This window comes from Ptychodera flava, chromosome 6 (genome assembly GCF_041260155.1).
Source record: "Ptychodera flava strain L36383 chromosome 6, AS_Pfla_20210202, whole genome shotgun sequence".
NCBI classification, from domain to species: Eukaryota; Metazoa; Hemichordata; class Enteropneusta; family Ptychoderidae; genus Ptychodera; species Ptychodera flava.
Genome location: NC_091933.1, coordinates 7,574,401 through 7,594,787, shown reverse-complemented (window position 1 = coordinate 7,594,787; position 20,387 = coordinate 7,574,401). Strand labels below are relative to the sequence as shown.

General features: G+C 38.6%; 2 protein-coding genes across 2 annotated transcripts in view; both read right to left on the bottom strand.

The window, feature by feature from the left end:
- Nucleotides 1–390: 390 nt before the first annotated feature.
- Nucleotides 391–14,660, bottom strand: LOC139136026 (calcium-activated chloride channel regulator 1-like). Its single transcript, XM_070703846.1, has 12 exons — nt 14,484–14,660; nt 11,230–11,563; nt 10,540–10,817; nt 8,383–8,625; nt 8,205–8,211; nt 7,801–7,937; nt 6,150–6,446; nt 5,149–5,376; nt 4,095–4,362; nt 3,532–3,702; nt 2,998–3,216; nt 391–2,788 (listed from the first exon to the last, which is right to left on the bottom strand). The coding sequence occupies exons 1-12, from the start codon at nt 14,658–14,660 to the stop codon at nt 2,526–2,528; spliced, it is 2,622 nt and encodes an 873-aa protein (XP_070559947.1). The 3' UTR covers nt 391–2,525.
- Nucleotides 14,661–16,837: 2,177 nt separating this feature from the next.
- The window catches only part of LOC139134713 (calcium-activated chloride channel regulator 1-like), a 39,907-nt gene continuing 36,357 nt past the window's right edge, over nt 16,838–20,387 (bottom strand). Inside the window, exons 10-11 of the mRNA XM_070701686.1 lie at nt 19,939–20,151; nt 16,838–18,248 (exon numbers count right to left, since the gene is read on the bottom strand). Coding sequence (XP_070557787.1) covers nt 17,728–18,248; nt 19,939–20,151 — 734 coding nt within the window. The 3' untranslated portion in view covers nt 16,838–17,727. The remainder of the gene's footprint in view (nt 18,249–19,938; nt 20,152–20,387) is intronic.

Below are 20,387 nucleotides of genomic sequence, written 5' to 3'. Positions count from 1 at the left end.
GGTTGAACCGTTGGCCATTTCAGATACATGATCAGCCTTTTCCGGGTTCAAGACACTTACACTTTCTAGCCTTTTGTTCGCACGTCAACCATGTTTACGAGTAGTGACGAGCTTTCTACAGTGGTAGTAGCAAACACCAGAAGCAGACGACAGTGAACTCTCTCGTTTTTCGCTGTTGAAAACACACAAACTGCCACATCGTCGCTACTATCATATAGGGCTCATGGTGTTACGCCAGGGGTTAAGATTAGAAATTTCTAGTTGTATTGATTCACGATTACTAATTATGGTAAGGGATAAAATACAACAATTGTTACTGACTATATAGTTTGTGCGACCACTACGCCCAGTTTACCCTCTGATGAAAACATTTCACACACGTACATGATGTCAGTCTCTGCATTTTCTGTTTAATGTATAAACATGTTAGACATAAATTGGCAATTTTTACAATGATAACAATCTACAGCAATGTTAGTAAAATATTAAACGAACTTGAACAACTGGCCTTTGTCTTATTCACTTAGACCAATTATTGATTTTTAGGGTATTGACATTCCTTCAAATATTACTCCCGACGTCGGATCTCATATTTTCAACTGAATGCCGTTTTACAAACGATTCGAAAGGAAAATTTACAATTACATCAGTCCACAATCCCAAACGGGAATGAGTGTCTATCAAAATCAAGTACTTTGAACTTGCCATAATATCAGCATATTTCCGTGAGTTTTTTTTTGCTGGACTCGATCTTAAATTTTTGATTGTCAGTTTTTTAATTAACTAAGAAAAGGTTTGAGTTGTTTTGTCGACACTGACCGCAATGAAAATCATCAACATCATTTGATTGCGCAACTATGGAACTTGTCTTGAACCACATTATTTGGATCATAAAGTAAATGTTACCAAGACATGAAATCTAATGACGTGAAATAAATGCGTTAGACAGAATGACTGAAATCCACTTGATATATGCAGGCTTGACAGAAAATAAAAATAGAGTCGTTGCAAAACACATATGAATGGGCATTGGCACTCTACTTTGCACAGGTGTTGCAAACATGTAGATTCCACATTACGTGTATGCTGTGTATGGCCTGTGTTCAAGCGAACACAGCCTCACTAAAACTTATTAAGCGTAACATTGACTAATAATGGTGATCAGATGAATTGATTAAATTAGAAATGAAGTCATATCATTTGATAGACTGGAATAAATTGATGTAACAGTAATTTGTTGTCGATCTCTGAATACTAGTTTGTCAGAGTGCATTATAAAGCCCACGGTCCCTCGACAAGGATGGCCCGTGTAAGGGGATAACAGTTATTTCTGTTGTGACAGTTATATCTTGTTGTAACATACACCCAACGATTGAGATTTACTTCGAATGATTCACAGGAGCATTAAAGTAGTCCTTAGAATTCTCAGACTTCAATGTCAATTCACTATCACGTGATGTCGACCGATTGAGGCTATAGTCCTCTAATAAAGTCAACATGCCAGGTACATTTTTGACCCATAATAACAGTGTAGGTTCGTGTTTGATTTACATCATCATAATTTGCCGCAAAGCTTGAGTGACTTCTTTAAAAATGTAGATCATTGCCACGAAACACATTTCAAACAAGGTTTAAATTTTTATCTACCAAAAATGCGTACGAGAACTGGTCAGTTTGCAATTTCGTACGCAGGCGACAAACTCTGGAATAATTTACCACGTAATGTAAAAGCAAGTATATACTTAAAGAATTTACATATTCCCTAACAGAGCATCTTTTAAAAATGTACAATATCACGTAGATATCTGTCTATTAATTTCTTGTATTAACATGTTGTATATTTACCAGTAACTGTCTCATTTAAGCCCTCGTATTATATAATGCAATACAATTTTGTAGAGATGGGGCCAGACTCGATTAGCTGTAAGCTATTACTTCTGGCTTCCAATATTGCCAGTGTTATTGATAAATGCATATAATTGGATTTATTACATTTTTTGTAAACAATTTAAATTGCAATGGGCAATAAAGTAAAGTAAATAATCAAAAATTGCAATGTATAGCGTTAAGAAAATGGGAGGAAACTATTGGTAACGATTACAGTCATGTTTTAATTGAAATATCGCAGATTAAAAACGGAGAATAGAGCTCGTTCATTCTCCGGAGTCTTTTTCTCTGTCACCCGTGACCTGTGAGTGGAAATGATCTTGGTATCACTGTCGCACTGAATGGATGATCACTCGGCAGCTTTGAAGGCGTTGTTCTCCACCCCTTCTTCATCGGGCAAATACTTGACTTTATTCAGGTACTTGGACAAGATGATTGCCGCTGCAATCACAAGCAGGATACCTGCGACTGAGCAACCGATGACTAGAAAAATCGATATTTCCCCGCTCTGCATGTCTGCTTCCGGTTTGACAGATAAGAGAAGATTGGGAGTGGTAGTTTGGAAATGGAAGGTTGTTTCAGTGTCAAGCGTTGTGTCCGGAGACTCGGTCGTGATGATGATGATTTCATCCGGGTCATCATATACATATACAATAGGCCGAAACAATATTCGACGGTGGTCCTATATTGCCGGGAGCGTCACGTGCTCGAACTGCGAAGAAGTAAGTGATGTTCTCATCTTTGCTTGGCATCAGAATCGTCATCGTTTCCATTTCGCCGAAGGTCTTCGGAGATGACAAGTTCCCGACTGTGAGATTCGAGTTTGACAGCTCTGTTCCGTTCATAAAGTCTTTGTAAAACACATCGAAGATCTCGCTGTACCTGAGATGATATTCGTAAGCTGAAAAACGTCAATGTACTCTTAATTATCCTATGAACGTTTTGGGATAAACAGAGGAAATGATACATTGACGAGAAAAAGGTGAACAAATTTAAACAAATTACCCGAAATGACTGTAAAATTTCGTCTCCATACAAAATATATTCACATTGGTACATCAAAAAAAATGTTATTTTGAAGCAAGCACTCAGTTTCAAAAAATATCTCACCTGTCCCTCGATCGAGGTCATTGCCTGGTGCTGTCCATGCCAAGGTGACCGTTTGGTTGTCATACGATGTGGCGGCAACTTTCAGGTCTGTGATTCGGGATGGCGGGAAGTTGTCACCAGGAGGTATTGTCAAGGGTGCTTGAATAACTCCACCAGACACCACTCTATAAAACGGACCAACCGGTTCGGTAATGTTGGTATTCTCGTCGATGCCATTAGCTGTGAGAGGAGGCAGACAGACAGGCAGAAAGACAGACCAACAGAAAGACAGACATTTGGACAGACAGAGAGATGGACACAAAGACAAACAGATACCAGACACACATGCAGACAGACATAACAGAGAGAGGAACAGGAGAGACAGAGAAAATCAGACAGACAATCACGGGTAGAGATGAAGAGAGAGAGGGGTAGAGAGAAAAAAGTTAAGAACAGACACGTCAGTACGTTATATTTTGTTTTATTCAAGAAATCATCAAATAAATGCCAAGCAGACAATGCAAATAAGATACTGCTAAAATATAGCACACTCACGTGGTCGAATAGGCAATACTCCACCGGTGAACGTCGAAATGGGAACTTGAGCTGTGCCATCAGTGTCAACTGCGGTGACTTTGACATTGTATCGACAATTTGGGCAAGTTGCTGTCACAAAGTCCAAGAACACACCGGAATATACTCCGTCATCTTCAGTGAAATCCGCTCCTGATGAGAAATTCGAAAACAAAGTAATAAAATGCGAGTAAAAAATGCGTTCATTTATGTACCTGTGGCCGTGTGGATTTTTACTACATGAATGAAACCAATAGACAAAATACAGTTTCTCAAAAACTCAGCCTACATTTCTCCACATCGGCCATAATTTCCGCATAGAAGCAAGAACCCTGGAAGATGGTTCAAATTCTATGTCTTTTGCTGGGGTGTAGGATGAAAACGTTCCCGCACCATTTATCCTCTTTTTAACAATCACTTAATCGACAATCAAGAACATATTTTTTTGTGTTGACCTAATACCTGACTCTAGAGTACTTTGAGTCACAAATAATGTACAACATAACACTACTAAAATACTAAATATTTTAAGATGGAAACAATACCTGCTCCATTGTCGAGAAGATTAACTTTTACTGGTGCATGAGGCCGTGGTCTTTCCACTGTCGCCACCACGTCTGCTTTTAATATTGGTGCGTATCCTCGCTGAACCTGTGCGTAGATGGTAGTCTTGGCCGGCGTTTCAGTGATCAGAGAGTTGCTGGTCGTTGTCGTGACTCGAATTGGTTGTGTGTCCTCCCTGACGTTGGATTGTACAGATATTTCAACTTGTCCGCCCTGATGGTCAGTTACTTCATACAGCCACGTGCCAGACTACAAAGTAATGGCCATGGTAAGAAAGAATTGGTCAATTCCACAGTACCGTATACTAATGGCAAACACATGCTTCATAATGTAAATTACGTAAGGTTCCTTTTTCATACACCAATAATACTTCACTGCAGACAAGTATTTTGGGGAAAACAATATTTCTGCATATCTTCATATATTTCATAGTTACGTTGAAAAGTTCACTATTTTTGACACGTGATATCGAAACATTAAATAATGGTATAATTCCTCATTGTCTAATTCGACGTCACAAAATTCAAATTAAGTATTGTTTGTATAGAATGAAAGTATGTGGGATAGGAACAACTACAACAGTATTTCCGACGGTGACATTCACTATGAAACGACTAAAACAGTACTATTATTTCATTGCCGGAATTTTTGTTATTGATTTCAAATCATGTTTGGAATCAATTACAAATTGACGAGGGTGTACTGCTTGACTTACTGAGCACATCAGTGAAAATGATTGACACACAATCAGTCAAAATCCAAAACACATATGAAAATATTGAAGGAATGGTTCAGGCGTCAGATTGTCTTGCCAGGAAATTTACCTACTAGATTACAATTTCAATGGAAAACAAAAGGCTATTGACAACATCATAATCTTCTCACACACTAGAACAAACTCGATCCCTGGGATCGATTCCCCTGCCTTTAACGAAACAAAGATGGAGATAAATATGCCTAGTAAGTTTGCTATCCACCATGCTATATCCAAGAAGATAGCAAAAGACATTATTTACAGAAGTTTTAAAGTCATACCTCCGCAATACCAGCTATCTCAATCAACACTGTCCGCGCTCCATCGTCGCGCTTATATTCTAGGGAAGTGTCATCGATGGCGGTCCCGTTTGGTCTATACAGGACAACAGAAATCGGTGACGTGGTCCACAGAAAGAAAAACTTCGTGTTTTTGCCGATTGTTGAGTCTATGACGATGGTGCCTTTTAATGTGTCAGTTGAAGGTACAGCCTGCTTCTCACTGTACAGCTACGTTGAAAAGAATTGATAAGGGTGTAAGAAATTGATGTAACGACTGCACACCAATGAAACTATCAGGTCATAATTGTTACAACTACATTTGATATCTGTGTTATATCGTTTGTGAAGTTGATTGCTAAATGTTTCATGATTCTTACATTGTTACATTTGTTCATAATTAGTCACATGTTTAAAAGGTCGTTGGTTGTATCACAGGATATACCGCAGCATTATTTGTCTAGAAGTTATAAATATGATCAATAAATGTCATGTTTTCAACTTTTTTATCTTACAAGCCTTACCTGTGTCGTGTCTGTCGCGTCTTTGCCTATCACTTTACCCTCGAGATTTCTGTATAATATGTCAAAGAAACAGTTTCCATCTCGTAATTTCCCTCCCTAACCCCCTTCATTAATTTGTTCTGCACATCACCAACGCGGGCCTTATCAATGATTACTTTATCAGCTACTATGACTCGAGTTATTAGGGCAGGGCGATGGGCTCCAAGCGTTGGTGATTGGCAGAATAAAATAATGAAAGTGATAAGGGAGGGTAATTAAGAGATATAAAGTACTTTCTCAAGGATTGTAAAATAAAAAAGTGTTATTCATGACATTCATTGATCATATTTATTTGATCTTTTTTTGTGAATAAGTAAAATAAAAGCTATTGCGACCGAGTAGAAGTTTATGTCTGAAAACAGATATTAGGCATTGACTAGGTCTCTTCAGAAATACAACCATTTGGATTGCCGAGGGTCAATTTGAAAGGAAATAACTCACTTCGAACGACGTATTCGAGCTTCCTCCAATCCTGGAGGTAATTGTTGCTGAGAATGCATCGCTTAGGCCAGTAGAGCTGACGTCCTCATTGTAAAGAAATGAGAGTCCACACGTCTCTTCTGATAGACTCAGCAACTTCTCATCTGCTGAAGTTCCGAATGCCACCGTGTCAACGCAGACCCCTTTACTTATCAGAGATTGCTTGACGTCATTTATGAATGGAGAATCAGTTTCTCCACCGTCTGTGATCAAAATCAGTATGCCACCACGAGCGGAAAGTCCGTCCTTCTCGAGCACCTTAAGCAATATTAACAGGTGAAGGTTCATTTTTTTAACGCTAGTAAAAACACTACCAAATTCGTTAATATTAACTTAATGTTAAATAATGCCAACGTTCTGACTTTCAAATAGACTTGGTTAAAGTCAGTGATTTTTGAATGTTTGAGTAGGGTGAACGCGATGTTTTGTCCTCTGTTTTCATATGAAGTGCATGTGAGTAGGGTGAACGCTATACAGGGGAGTTTCTCCCGGAATCATGAATCAGGCAGAAACTAACTCACGTACTGCGCAGCGGAGTCAAAGGTAACGCGTTCAATCGCTAGGAAAACCTGGCCCGGGCTACTAAATTCCAAAATATTTGTATGAAATAGGAGAGACTCAAGAGAAACTATTACAAATGATTTTATTTTTCAACAATACACCAGCTTGAACCAAGTCTAACGTTCAAAATGATACGACCATAAACCGATGACGTCAAACGTGAGTGTGTGTATCTGGAAATGGGGTTACAGTGTACGTTCTAGAAGGATGATGATTAACTTCAGGTGACTGGGCTTGAGTCGATAGGGAATCTAATGGATAAATGACTACACAGAAGCGTCTCGTCATCGATAATTTCCATTTCACCCAAGTATATACCAACTCAAGATGAAGATAAGAGGAAAATAGCAATGGCCAAAGATAGGAATCTTCTTTCCGATCATTTCTCTATAATATCCTTATCACTCAATCATTCAGAACTCTTCCCATGGTGAAAAATGTCGGTAGATTTGTCCAGACTGGAGGTATATAAAATAACTGCAAATGCAGATATTTGTTCTGTAGGCCTGGGGATTTTTGATGTACCAAGACAGCCATGCAGTTGAAGAGGACTCCGATGAAAGCGTTAGTCTAGATGTAATATTTGTATACTAATACACCTCGTACCGCATTTCGCTTTCTATACGAAGGACAAAAGTTCTGAAATATGCTACCTTTGGCATCATTTCCATAAGTACTGACTCACTGCATATCTGTGGCCGTACCACTTTTTTGAATTTATCATCGAAATATCTGATTGGTCGATTTAACAGCATGTTAGTTAACCCAATGCATTTGCAGGATATTTGTGTATTTTTTGTCTCTTTCCTCAGTGGATTTACTAATCTACATTCTTGATGAATGCTGCACTGCACTGCTACTATATACATTTTAATTTTTGGTTGTAATTGTAGTGTTTTAAAGTGCATAACCTAAAAGGTTGAATCTCAGATTGACTAATAGGGGTCGGTCGGCAAAGATCGCCTCCCAAATGTTTGTATGCACTGTCCCATGTACTTGTAAAACTGGTATGTCTTGCTTAACGTTTTGAATTGTATTCATATTATAATACCTGTACACCGGAATTCAATCCACATCCGATACAAGTACCACCTCCTGTTGTAGTTGGAAGCAGATTTACCAAGGCGTCACGTCGTTCCCGCTCTGAATTTCCCGAAGAGAAGATGTTATCACTGGAGTGGTTTCGAACTTAACAATTCCGACAGAATGGCCATCTGGAACCGTCGCTTGAATGTATTTTGTCGCCAGTTGATTCAAAATACCAATGCGGCCAGACTTAAAGAATGAAGATCCGACAGAAGACAGATGTTGACACCAGTATTATCTGACTGCATTTCATCGATAAGTTCAAATAGCGAAGTGGCTGATCTAAAACTACGACGCTAAACATTTACATTAAGTGGTAGACTGTAAGTGGTACTGTATTATCGTCTCGCTTCTTATTTCAGAATTTACAAATTGACTACAATGACGACAGAGGAACGCACGTACAGTATTTCTATTTTTAAGTAGCTTTACGATTTGAATATTGTTTACAAATGATCCATTATATACTACAATTCAAATGTCATGGTCAATCACATGGACAGTTTCATCATATTTGCCATATCACTGTTGCCAGTAAAAAGCTTACCATGCTTCCCGAAACATCCAGTACCAGAACGATTCGAAGTGGGGCGATTTTCACGACACGGAAAGTCGGTGTGGTGTCAGTTACCTGCCGGGCTGGATTGTTGTCATTCTTGAAATCTTCTGACTCCAGCATTACGTCCCAGGCACTCCTGTATGAACACTGTATGTTCTGTTGGTTAGGAGCCATAGCATTGTGAAGGGACAATGGATCACCAGTGACGTCACTATGACAGAATTCAACGACCTGTCAGAGAAAACAAGGGCGTATTGTAAAGTTGATGCCAGCCGTCGTTATCTGAGGACAGATTAGGGTGGAAACGCGACCGGTTAAACTGCATTACAGTCAGAGTAACTTTTAATTAGAAAGATGATACCTACAAAAGGCTGAGCCTGGCTTGTCATAAGAGGTTTACTTCCTCCATTCGGTTATTTTCGACGTACCAGTGGCACAAATTTTGTACTTCTTCATTGATTTCAATCGTGTGGCAGATAGCCTATAATATTTAGTTACAGAGTAGTATGTGCCTCGAAAGTAAAATACTTAAACCCTTGCTCAAAATTTCCTCAGTGAAACTTTCTCTTACCAAATCGGGAGACACGTTGCAAAGTTTGAAAGTCGAGAAAAAAATTACCCGATATTTACCGATGTTTGAAATTCAGAATGGCCTTTAACACCGTTGTAACTTTATGGAGAAAACAATTTTGATTTTCGAAAAACTAAGACAGTAACAGTTTTCTTAGACCAAGACCTTTAAAATGAGCTCCCACAAGTGTAGATCGGGAAGTCTTGTCATAAGTAGAGGCCAAATATCTATGAGAGAAACACATTATATACCTTAAGCTATGCATACAATGAAAACGGACGCAAATTCTCCTGTAAGCCCTTGTTTATCCAGTTAAGTCGTTTTGGAACCAGCCAATCTAAGGACACATTTATTGATGCAATGTCATGTAATTTGTTCATTGGAAGTGACTTAACTAAGGCAAAAGCGAAATTTCCGTGTATCTCTGACAGAATTTCCACATGAATTTAAAACGTCTTAAATTTAGTCACCTAGTGTTTAGTTTCCCAGCCATATTTACAAGTTTGCCAACCTGGATGTATCAATACGCGCACGCCGCCCTGGAAGATATCCTATAATGCATTGCTGTAACGCCAACGCCTAAACCGGAAATTGGCTCATTTGGCGTCAAGACACCAAGGCGAGCGGATCAGCTTCGCTCATCCAATCTTGCCGCACATGGCAAGCAATTGCGATAATGACGAATGCCTTATTTCCAAAAATCAGTAAATGACATGCTTTATCCATCCCCACTTCAGTGAGACACGTTCCCTAGTCAGTAAATGACAATGCGGCCGGGGTACCCCAGGCCTCCCACAAGTATCAGATTGTTGTAGCGAATTCGAAGCAAGCAGCTTTTCTCACAGAAAGAAGTTGCATAATGTACTCAGTAAAACGTTGTCAGGTACATGTAACATGAAAAGTGACTGAGGTCGAAGTGACTAAGGCACCGGGATTGATCTGACCACAAACAACGACAAGAGGGTGTGAATTACTTGGGTCGAAACGGACAGGGCCGGGGGACAGGGGTCGAGGTGACCTGCTGCCCCGGCCCCCAGATAGGCCTAGCGGCCTGGCTATGTTTACATAAGGCGTCCACATTTTAGAAAATCGCTAGAAGTAGACAGAAAGAAAGCCCCATTACGTGAAAACGCTTGGGGTCGATAGGGGTCGGCTGACAGTTTGACACATTTCGTACCATTAAGAGTCGAATGATACTACATTGACTGGGTTGACCATCAAAAAACGTCCGGGCAAAAGTGAATACATTGGATGTTTGACCAAACTTTACAAAGCATCAATTTTTGATCAAAAAATTCATGCGTATAGAACTAATGAAAATTCGTAAAAAAATACCAATACCTTGTACATCAGGCAATAAAATGTCGTAGGCGTGAAAATGAGTTTACTAGAAAATACATAGTGACTCTTAAAATTAGTTTGAAAATTTAGCGTATTTACCGCGGTATCGCTAGATGGCCGTCATTTTCGAAGCGAAGATGAAGTGGTGGATTCTGGGATATCTTCCAGGGCGGCGTGAATACGCGTGCCCATCATACAAAACTCGTAACAAGGAATTCAATAATTAAACCTACCGATTCTAAGAAACTCATGAACATATATGAACCTGTCGCTACATTCTTCAAGTTGGGATTGAAGCGACACTTTTTCCCCGGCCGTATACCTCTGCCAGGATACACATTACAGGGTTTTCCAGTCTCGAAATCGTTTGACTTTCCAATGACGGCCTTTGAACATCGTGTTGGTTCAACAGATCCCCGCTCATTCAAGTAGAAACGTTCATTGTCGTTGGTGGCGTACTCATTAAAAAGTCCCCATCGCAAGTGACTCCATTCATGCACGATCACTTTTCCTGAAGATTAAAAAAACTTAATATTCCTGTAATGCTTTCTTAGGTGTTTATATTGTACACAATCGCGACCGCAAAGTAAACTCAATTTTTTCCAAAAGAAACAAACTGCTCGGGTGAGGTGCTTTTGATAATGCACACTGTCAATCGGCACTGTCATTAAATTTGAAATGCCTAAACCTTTCACTGTAATGGTTTCCTTTAACGTGTGACAGTTCCTAACGATGGGCAAACCTGTGCGAGTTCTTTTAACAAACACATCTCACGTGCAAGCCATGTAATATAACAGATATTCTCTTGCTCGTATGTCGAGTTTGCAGTATCAATCGCAGATAAATTTGTATTGATATGCTTTACATGTCAGTATAGTAACGGCCCAAAATCTCGCCATCTTTTGCTAACGGGTATTATTTACCTGGGTCACCATACGTGTCAACTGTCCATTGGCTGTCCAGAATAAACTTGTCTGTCAGGTGTATATACTCAGCTTCTTCTCCACAAGAACCAAACTGATTGGTGTACGGTGTTTCTCTCCCGACGTTTTCGTGTTTCGTTAAAATGATGTTGGCGGCGTCGAATATCTCATTTGTAGCTTCAATACTCGTTAAGTCATCGCTCCATGTGTTTGGCAGTAAGATAGTGATTTCCTTAAAGAAGGCTCGATTTTTTGTTGCCTGGTAGAGGGCGCTGGAGGCACCTGTGAAGATATCCTGTTGGCCAAGATTCTCTGTTATTACATTGCTAATATTCTGTAATATCGATGTCAACCTATCATTATGAATTGCTGTTATGAAGGAATTTTGCTTATTGGAAGTGTCACGTACGCGTGTTTGTTGGAGATACGTTCATGACCTGCCAAAATCGGATAAAAAAGACGCGAATGCTTTCTAAATAAGAACAATCAATGAGTGAGTGAGAAGTAACATAATGTACTCGCTCGGTATGTGAGCATTTCTGCTTGATCGGAAAAGCTATGAGTTGTTCATTTACGGCAAGCCAACTATCTGCTCACGGAATAAGCTTCACTATTAAGTATAGTTCATGTTTGCTTTTATGTAAGTAATACGCCATGGAGATAGAAGCGAGACATTCACAGTTATGTCACCTTTGATGTGAAATCGATACGTTTTAGTCGTAAACAAAGCGAGATCTGAAACCATTAAAAATGTAATTTTTGATAATTATGATAAGAGTACAGCTGCATGATCTGCTTTTAAACTTACTCAGCGGGCGGCAGTGATGGTCTCTGTGACCTTGCCAACACCAACAGACTACTCATGAGGCTGACACCGAAAATCATAGAGGTGATATGTATACATAGTATGCCAGAATGAAATATTGTACTTAACTGTCTGCAGACTGATTAGAATTATTTTTATCATTAACAGCAAAGTATTTGAATTTACAGACGTAAACAATCTAAAAATTCTCACCGTGCCGTGTTTGCGTCAGACAGGTACGTACACAGGCAGTAAAATTTCTTTGCGTATACATTATCACAGTGGTGCCATACTGTGCACCTGAAAACGATTTGTTGTAGATGTATAGGCTATGTCACTGTTGGACCGTTTTATGTTTATGTGAGATCGGTACAAAAAGTGTGTCTCTCACAAGCATGCCAAAGGGAGGCTTATCTGGCCGCCACTGTTGTTTCAGTACTAAGTCTTCTCGTATTTGTCTGCGTGGATTTGACTACGGAACGATTGATAGTCTTGCTCGGTAAGACTTGGAATAGCAAAGAAAGCTAGCTTCCCCTCTTTTGTTTTAATGTTTTTCAGTTTCCCTCGAGATAAATCATGCACTATTAATAAACGTTGCCATGTCAAAATTTGTTTTGGAAAAAGCTAGAATGACGCGGATGTATGATAAATTCGAGACAAAAATACCTGACTCACTCACTATAGGGTAAATATGAGCAATAGACTCTAACACGGTGTAGTGCCCTAGGGCAAGGGCTCAGGGTTTAAATTGCAAAAATGTGGAGATACGACAAAGCACAACTTCTCCCCACGGCTTGAAGTTATTCGCTCCTCGAAAGATACTCATATCTAATCATGGCGCAAAGGAAAGGTAAAGTCGGTTTATACCCTTTTGTGGGTATTTTGTTGGATAAGCATCTCTCTTGGTCTGAACATATTGATAAGATAAATAAGATTATTCGGAAGAAATGTGGAATTTTGTACAGACTCAGATCCATTTTACCTTTACACATTTTGTTACTTTTGTACAATGCATTTATACTTCCCCACATCAGCTACGGCCTATAGAAGTCTGGGGAAGTACGCACTCTACACGCTTAAACTGTATCTTAGCAGCCCAGAAAATGATTGTTCGCACGATGATGTTCAAATCAACCACAGACCACTCAGCTCCTTGTTTCACTCAACTTAATATTCTCGATGTTTTTAAACTCCATAAATTCCTTCTAGGTACCTTCGTTTACAGCTTGATTCACAGGCATTCACCACATACATTATCAGATTACTTCAGTGTCAGTTGTCATGACTATAATACTAGAAATTGTCAACTTCAAAACCTACGTCCATAACAAATTCAGGCCAGTTTGCTGTTTCTTTTTCTGGAGCAAGAGTTTGGAATGACATACCTTTCCATATAAAGTCCACAAACTCTCTACATAACTTCAAACACACTTTTAGACAATATTTGATCAATCAGTAACAGATTTCACTTTTGCCATGTAGTAATTTAGTGATCTTCTACGATATTGTAATTATTTCAGCACTTTTCTTGTTATCATGAGCCCCCTTTGCTAACTCTGTTTTTTTCAACAAGCTATCATGACGGGGTTTGGGCTGGACTAGCTGTTAGCTATTTCCCGACTCCCCATTTACCCTCTACTTTGTTATTTTCTCCCTCTCGAGTTCATGTGTCATGTAATTGACTTTTTTTTCTTCAAATCGGGTAAATAAACCAATTATATTATATATATAAACCTGTGGCCAAAACCTGTATGGATATACCTGTGCGGTCATTGACAAATTCGTCATTCCTTTACACAGAAAAGAGGAGAAGCAGCCTTGTCGTGATTACCTATCTAAAGGTTGAAAGTTATTTCAAATTGTCTTTTATCGGGCACTTCAAGCGGGAAAGTAGGTTTCATGAAACGCTCTATATTTTAGTCGCGGATGCGTACAGCGACGTACCGAATTGCACCACGTAGCTTACAGGTTCCAAATTCACTCTACAGCGTGTAATTATCCATCATTGCTTGCAACAAATTATGTATTCCATGCACAGACACGGTCCATTACTGCCGTCAATATTTCCACTGTGTGTCGAAGTACTGTGTTGTGTTGCTGAATATATCGCGTCCCACTCTCTAGAGAACCGTTGACCCTCAAAGTAACTGTGGAATTAATCATCGATTGGTACCTCATGGCAAATGCGGTAATTGGCTGTCTCTCTCTCCCCTCCCCCCTCTCTTCTCTCTCTCTCTCTCTCTCTCTCTCTCTCCTCTCCCTCCCCCCCCCCTCTCTCTCTCTCTCTCTCTCTCTCTCTCTCTCTCTCTCTCTCTCTCTTAGCGAGAGTAACTATCTAGTAACTCATTCTACCCACCAACGTTTTTAAGTCGAGATTTCAACTCTACTGTAATACATAAGCAAACCTTCAAAGACACGAAAAGACACGAGAGACACGAAAAACTCTCACCTTTATGTTTTCTACTATAGAGACGTTTTCCTTTACATCTTCAGTGATGGCAATCAAAATTCCTTTGTATTCGTTGTTGTTCAGCGAGATCTTGGATCTTTGAAGCAGGCCATTGACAGAGAATAGAGGTAACACGAGCAGCAGACTTACCCTAACGAAACAAATTGTCGCAGCCATAATAGAAGTCTCTTTATAGTGTTTCTGCTTGTGTCAAAGATAACTATGAATTTTGTTTGACTGGGTCGAGAAATTACCTTCTTTAAACAAGTAATTAGCATACAGGGGGTGCCCCACCCATGGAATACATATTTGCTACTTTTCAAGTTTCCCGAAACTACTTTAATTTTGTGCGTTAAAAATCAAAGCAAGCATCATTATCGAAAAGTTATCGTTTCCCTTCGTGTTATGAACAGAAATGTACAGGTAAACTTACTGTTTACCCCACAACATCGCGATCGGTTCATACAGTTGCGAATGCCTTATTCTCATGAATATGTATGGATCTCTGATTTACTATTTCAGGGTTTAACCTTTGGTCATGTCAGAAAAACAGCCAGATTAAATACGCATGGTAAGCATTTTCCGGGTTCAAGACACTCAGCCTGGCACTTTCTGGCCCTAGCAAGTCCGCTCTCCAGCGTAAATATACCCCGGGGCATGTGCTACATACAATGGGATCTATCATCAACTTGGGTGGCGTATGCCAAAGTAGTTGGCTACTCTACCATTAGCATTACATTAAAATTGTGGTAGATATTCAAAGCAGACAAGATGTTGAGGGCTACCGTTTTGTAGGCAAAAACCCGACTTGCTGCCTTATACTCCGCCTTGTACACATACAAGGTAAAGCTATAATTCATTTCCTACATCAGTGGCAGGAGAGTTTGTTGCTCAAGATATGTCCGTGTGAAATTTCATCGATAAGTTAGGAAGAAATATCATGAAGTGACTGTGTGTTAAATAGCAAACATATAATAGGAATAAGGTGAGACCAATTGACTGGTAGCTAATTCTTCATTTTGCTGTTTTAGTCAGACTGATGACTGTTTTGGAAATAAAAGTCCAAGAATGAAACATTTTGAATGTTGTGCACAACATATGTTATATATATATATATATATATATATATATATATATATATATATGAGATAATATTTTAAGATCACGCATGCACAGTGGTGCTAATCAACACCATTGATAAAGACGGCTGGATAGTTGTCGAAAGCTCTGGATACAGAAATAATTCTCCCGTGCAGTACAAAGTATTTAGCTACAAGAGTATAATATGTCTGCACAGATGAGTCTGCATCATTGTAATATATATATATATATATATATATATATATATATATATATATATATATATATATATATATATATATATATATATATATATATATATATATACACATACATGCCACAAAATAAGTTAACTTTTAACCTTTTGAGCTTTTGAACCCTCCGAACCTTCTGACCTCGACCAATTACAGTTACACTCATTGAATGTCAAAACTCTAAGAGTGCAACCTGTGACACGATAACTGAAAGCAGGGGGCGAAGTCACATGTTGGAGTTCGAGACTATTCTCATATTTTCTACTGGACTTTGTCGCTCAAATTAAACCGAACTCCGGGATTTTTTCCAAAGGGGCTAAATGATCGCGGCTTGTCGATCACATTTGGATTGTTTGCAATTTGATGGTGTAAACCGAAATGTTGTTTGAAGTTTGGAATTCTCCGATTCTTTCGGGGAATCTTCGCTAGGCTTTGGTAATGTCACCAGGATATTACTGTAAAAGTGTACTCATGAACTTTGGAGTCTGTCAACATTACATATGTTCGGTTAGACAGACTTACAGACACCATGGTCTGCCAATATCATGTACATGTTGTCTGTGTCGTCTGTTGTATGTCTGTCGTCTGCGATATTGTCGAGCTTTTGCACAGGTTATTGACATATAAAAAGATCTATCTAATCTTAAAACAGTAGTTGCTTACGGTCTTTCTTCACGTACATATTCGTGAGTCATTATCTCAAAGCAAGATCATGTTCTGATTAATAAAAGCAGTAAACATGCTGACAGATTCATACATGAATAGGACTGCCTAGTACCTCAGTCTAATGTACTTGATGAATTTTGTAAAATGAAGATATACTCTAAAACAAACTCTTAAAATATTTGTCGAATAAAAAGAAAACTTAAACTGCGATATATTCATTGTAGTACTAAATCTGGAGTAGCTTGGTTTTTTATATAAGTCCATGACGATTATCCAAGCCTAGCAAAATGAGCTAAAACGATCAACAATGTATTTTAAAGTTTAAAAAATCATTTCTGTGTAACCTACTTTGTTCAATCCGTTCAATTTATTTATATTATTTTATTTTTATTATTTTTTCACCAGAAATACAAATGATGCAAATATACAAGTAGAATTAACATCAGAGGAAAAGAAAATAATACAAGAAGATAAAAATACAATATTATCATCAGAGGAATGTAAATAATAGTAATACTAGAATTACATACACACAAATCTGGTGAGGATCAAGAAGGTAGTTCTTCAAGAACTGATATAGTCGTTGGTCCGGACAACAAATTTACATCACAAATAGAGTAAAACAGTTAGAATACGTACCGAAGTAGATACATATAAAATTGAGATAAAACGATTCAGTAAAAATCAAATCACAATCACTCAGTAAAAACAGAGTAAAATAGAAATTACAATGTATGTCGATGCATCATTATCTTGCTGAGAAGACGATTACCTTTCTCAAGCTTTCAATTTGCTAAAATAAAAAAGGCGAAAATGCCCAATAAGTCCCTCACATTGTAAATAGGACATTTCAAAAATAAATTTTGAAATATCAATACAATGTCACTAAAAGTACAATTCACCATTACATTGTTTTGGATGACAGGTATCCATATGAAATTCTGCATTCTTTTGAACGTCACCAAGTCACGTTTTTGACAATAAACTACTTGTCACAGAAGAAAATTGTTTATTTTGAAGCTTTTACAGTGTTTCGTCAGTGCAAAATACCAAAACAGGACAAAAATACGTTCGAGGTAAAAGTAAGGAATAAACAGCTCAACAGTAGAAAACGGGAAGACTAATATATATCTTACGGGAAGACAGAGAAAGAAAATATTCAAATGAAGTCGATTTATAAAATGTTCACTTGTCTCTACAACTGGGTCACTACAAAAACTCGATTAACCTTAAGTGAATGTCGATCATTCGTTCATCTCATAACTTGGGTTCTGGTGTCCTTCTCCGTTGATCGTATAACTACCTTTCGTGGCCTTGCGTCTGACAATGACGATTCCAAGGACTAATACAAGCAGAAGTAACACGACAACGACAGAGCAGCCCACGGCGAGACCATTGAATGAATGCAACTTTGGCGCGTATACTTCCTCCGTGGCGGGATGCAGAACACTTGTCGTGGACCGCTCCGTCGTAGAGGGTTTCGATGTGGTAGTCACCATCTGATTTCTCGCAAATATCACAGAGGCTATATTAGACGGTGCTCCTTCATTACCGGCTGCATCCCTCGCTCTGATGGCGAAAAAATAGGTCGAGTTATCTTCTTCGCTTGCCATATGAACCAGCACCGTTTCCTGTTCACCGAAAGGATTCGGAGAAGATAGGTTACCATTCAATGCTATGTTGCCGTCAGGTACGTTGATGCCAGTGCGGAAGTCTCTGGAAAATGTGCTGAAGTTACCGCTGTATCGGAGATCGTATTCGTCAGCTGCAACAATTCACAGTACAAGTGTTCTATTAACATATACTCCATACATCGAACGTCACGTGCCTTAAAGCATTTAATGGTTACTTGATAATAAGATGATGACGTTGCGGACTGCATATGGGATCATTTTACTGAACCTGACCCGAAGCTATTTTTCAACCGCTATTCATCATTTTATTTATTTATTTATTTATTTATTTATATATGTATTTATTTATTTATTTATTTATTTATTTATTTATCTATCTATCTATCTATCTATCTATCTATCTATCTATCTATCTATCTATCTATCTATCTATCTATTTACACTTTTAGAAAGCGACCGATACTTTCAAAACTTGTTATTATATAATATCGTAGGAAACTGCTGAATTTCAAGGGCAGTGAATTCCATACTTTCGTCGCACGATATTTAAAACTTCTCTGACCAACCTTTAGATTAGAACTCGGAACATAACAATTCAAAAGAGAAGTTTTGGCGTGTCATTTACGAATTAACAAATTTCTTTCTGAGGACAAACAAGTTACTGAGGTAACGATGTGCATTTTGAGACGGACATTCAAAGGCAGTGATAGCTAATAAGTAAGGGACACATTTTCTAAAGACATAACTTCAAACATGCTAAAGAGATCAGCAGAGGAGAAATCGTTAGGTAAATACGTTAAGCACGCATTTGCTACGTGAAAACCTTATCGGGATTACATTCAGTAGTATTACTCCAAACAATGTAATAATCTAATTATCTCTGTATCAAGCCGTAGTACAGCATAATACGATTCTACTTTGGGATAAACTGACGAAGGCGGTGAATAAGACATTTCTCTTTCTTTAAATCACACAATTAGAATTACTCCTACCACATTTGCTCGACGTCAGGAGTGCAAATGATTTCCTGCATCGAGGTACACAGTCTGGAACAAGACCACTAATTAATTCCCCATAGGCCACCACAGTAGCGTTGAGCTCGATTTTCCTATTTTAAAACATTCAGCGGCACGAATCCTCTTAACAGGTGATAGGTCAATGTCAGCTTGACTACTGATGAATTTTTCGTGTGGGCAAGTCCACGGAAATTTTGAGATAGCGATGAAAATAGCGCCCTCAGTGGTGTTTTTGACAAAATTCAGGCTTATTGTTATGATTTCTATGGCCCCTAGAACTCCTCATATTACCACTGAATGCAACAGCCATAATTCACAACAGCCTGCATTTCGATTCAGGCAGAAAAATATCCTTACAAAAATTTCTTGACATTAAAGTTCAAACTAAACAAGCATCCATGCAGGTATCAAAACTTCAAGGTCTGCACTATTTTTCTTCCGAACTATCCCGGTAGTGAATTAGTGGTCTTGTCCAGTCTCTTGTTTGGGCTGTAATGATTTTTAATAAATGTCTTTCCCTACATAATTTCCATGCAGATTTCTTGGCTTGATATGCGAAGAACGATCCCATTTAAAAGCTTATGTGTCTGTGTGCTATCTTGAGATTGGATGTAGACTATTTCGTACACAAAGCTAAGTAGGCCCCGTAACGTACACAAAATATGAATGTTTCAATATAAATAGCCTGGGAGGATCCGTGGAAATTGAGTAAAGGCTAAATGAAATCAAAAGATACTGCATCAGTCTTTTGTGTAAGGTTGTTTACCGTATACTAAGGAATTAACAGTGAAAGCATCTGTCATACCTGCGCCTCTGTCGAAGTCATTACCAGGGGCTGTCCATGATAGAGAGACTGTCTGGTCATAGGACACATTCAAAACTCTCAAGTCGGTAATACGTGAAGGTGGCATGATGTCACCTTCGGGAACTGTCATCGGGGCCTCAAATCCGCCACCGGACACGACTCTGACGAACGGGCCGACGTTTTCAGTCTCGTTACCCGTCGCGTCCATAGGTTCTATGAGAAGAGAATATTTTAAAGTCGGCATCTTTTTGGAAACATTGCGAAATATTAAAAAATAAACACGAAAACAAGTCGATTTACTATTCTATTTACCATTTTCTAACTCGTACATTTTCACTTGTGGTCTCTGTTGAAATCTGTCCGAAAAAATCAAATGAATCAATCTCAGATTTCGGAACTGTTGTTCTTATTTCGAAATGCTCACATTCCCGAAAAAAAAGAATCAGAAA

Coding starts and splice junctions, on each gene's coding strand:
- LOC139136026 (XM_070703846.1), bottom strand. CDS start 14,660: ATGGCTGCGACAATTTGTTTCGTTAGGGTAAGTCTGCTGCTCGTGTTA. Junction 11,564..14,483: donor CTATAGTAGAAAACATAAAG/GTGAGAGTTTTT, acceptor TCGATATTACAG/AATATTAGCAATGTAATAAC. Junction 10,818..11,229: donor TGACACGTATGGTGACCCAG/GTAAATAATACC, acceptor TTTAATCTTCAG/GAAAAGTGATCGTGCATGAA.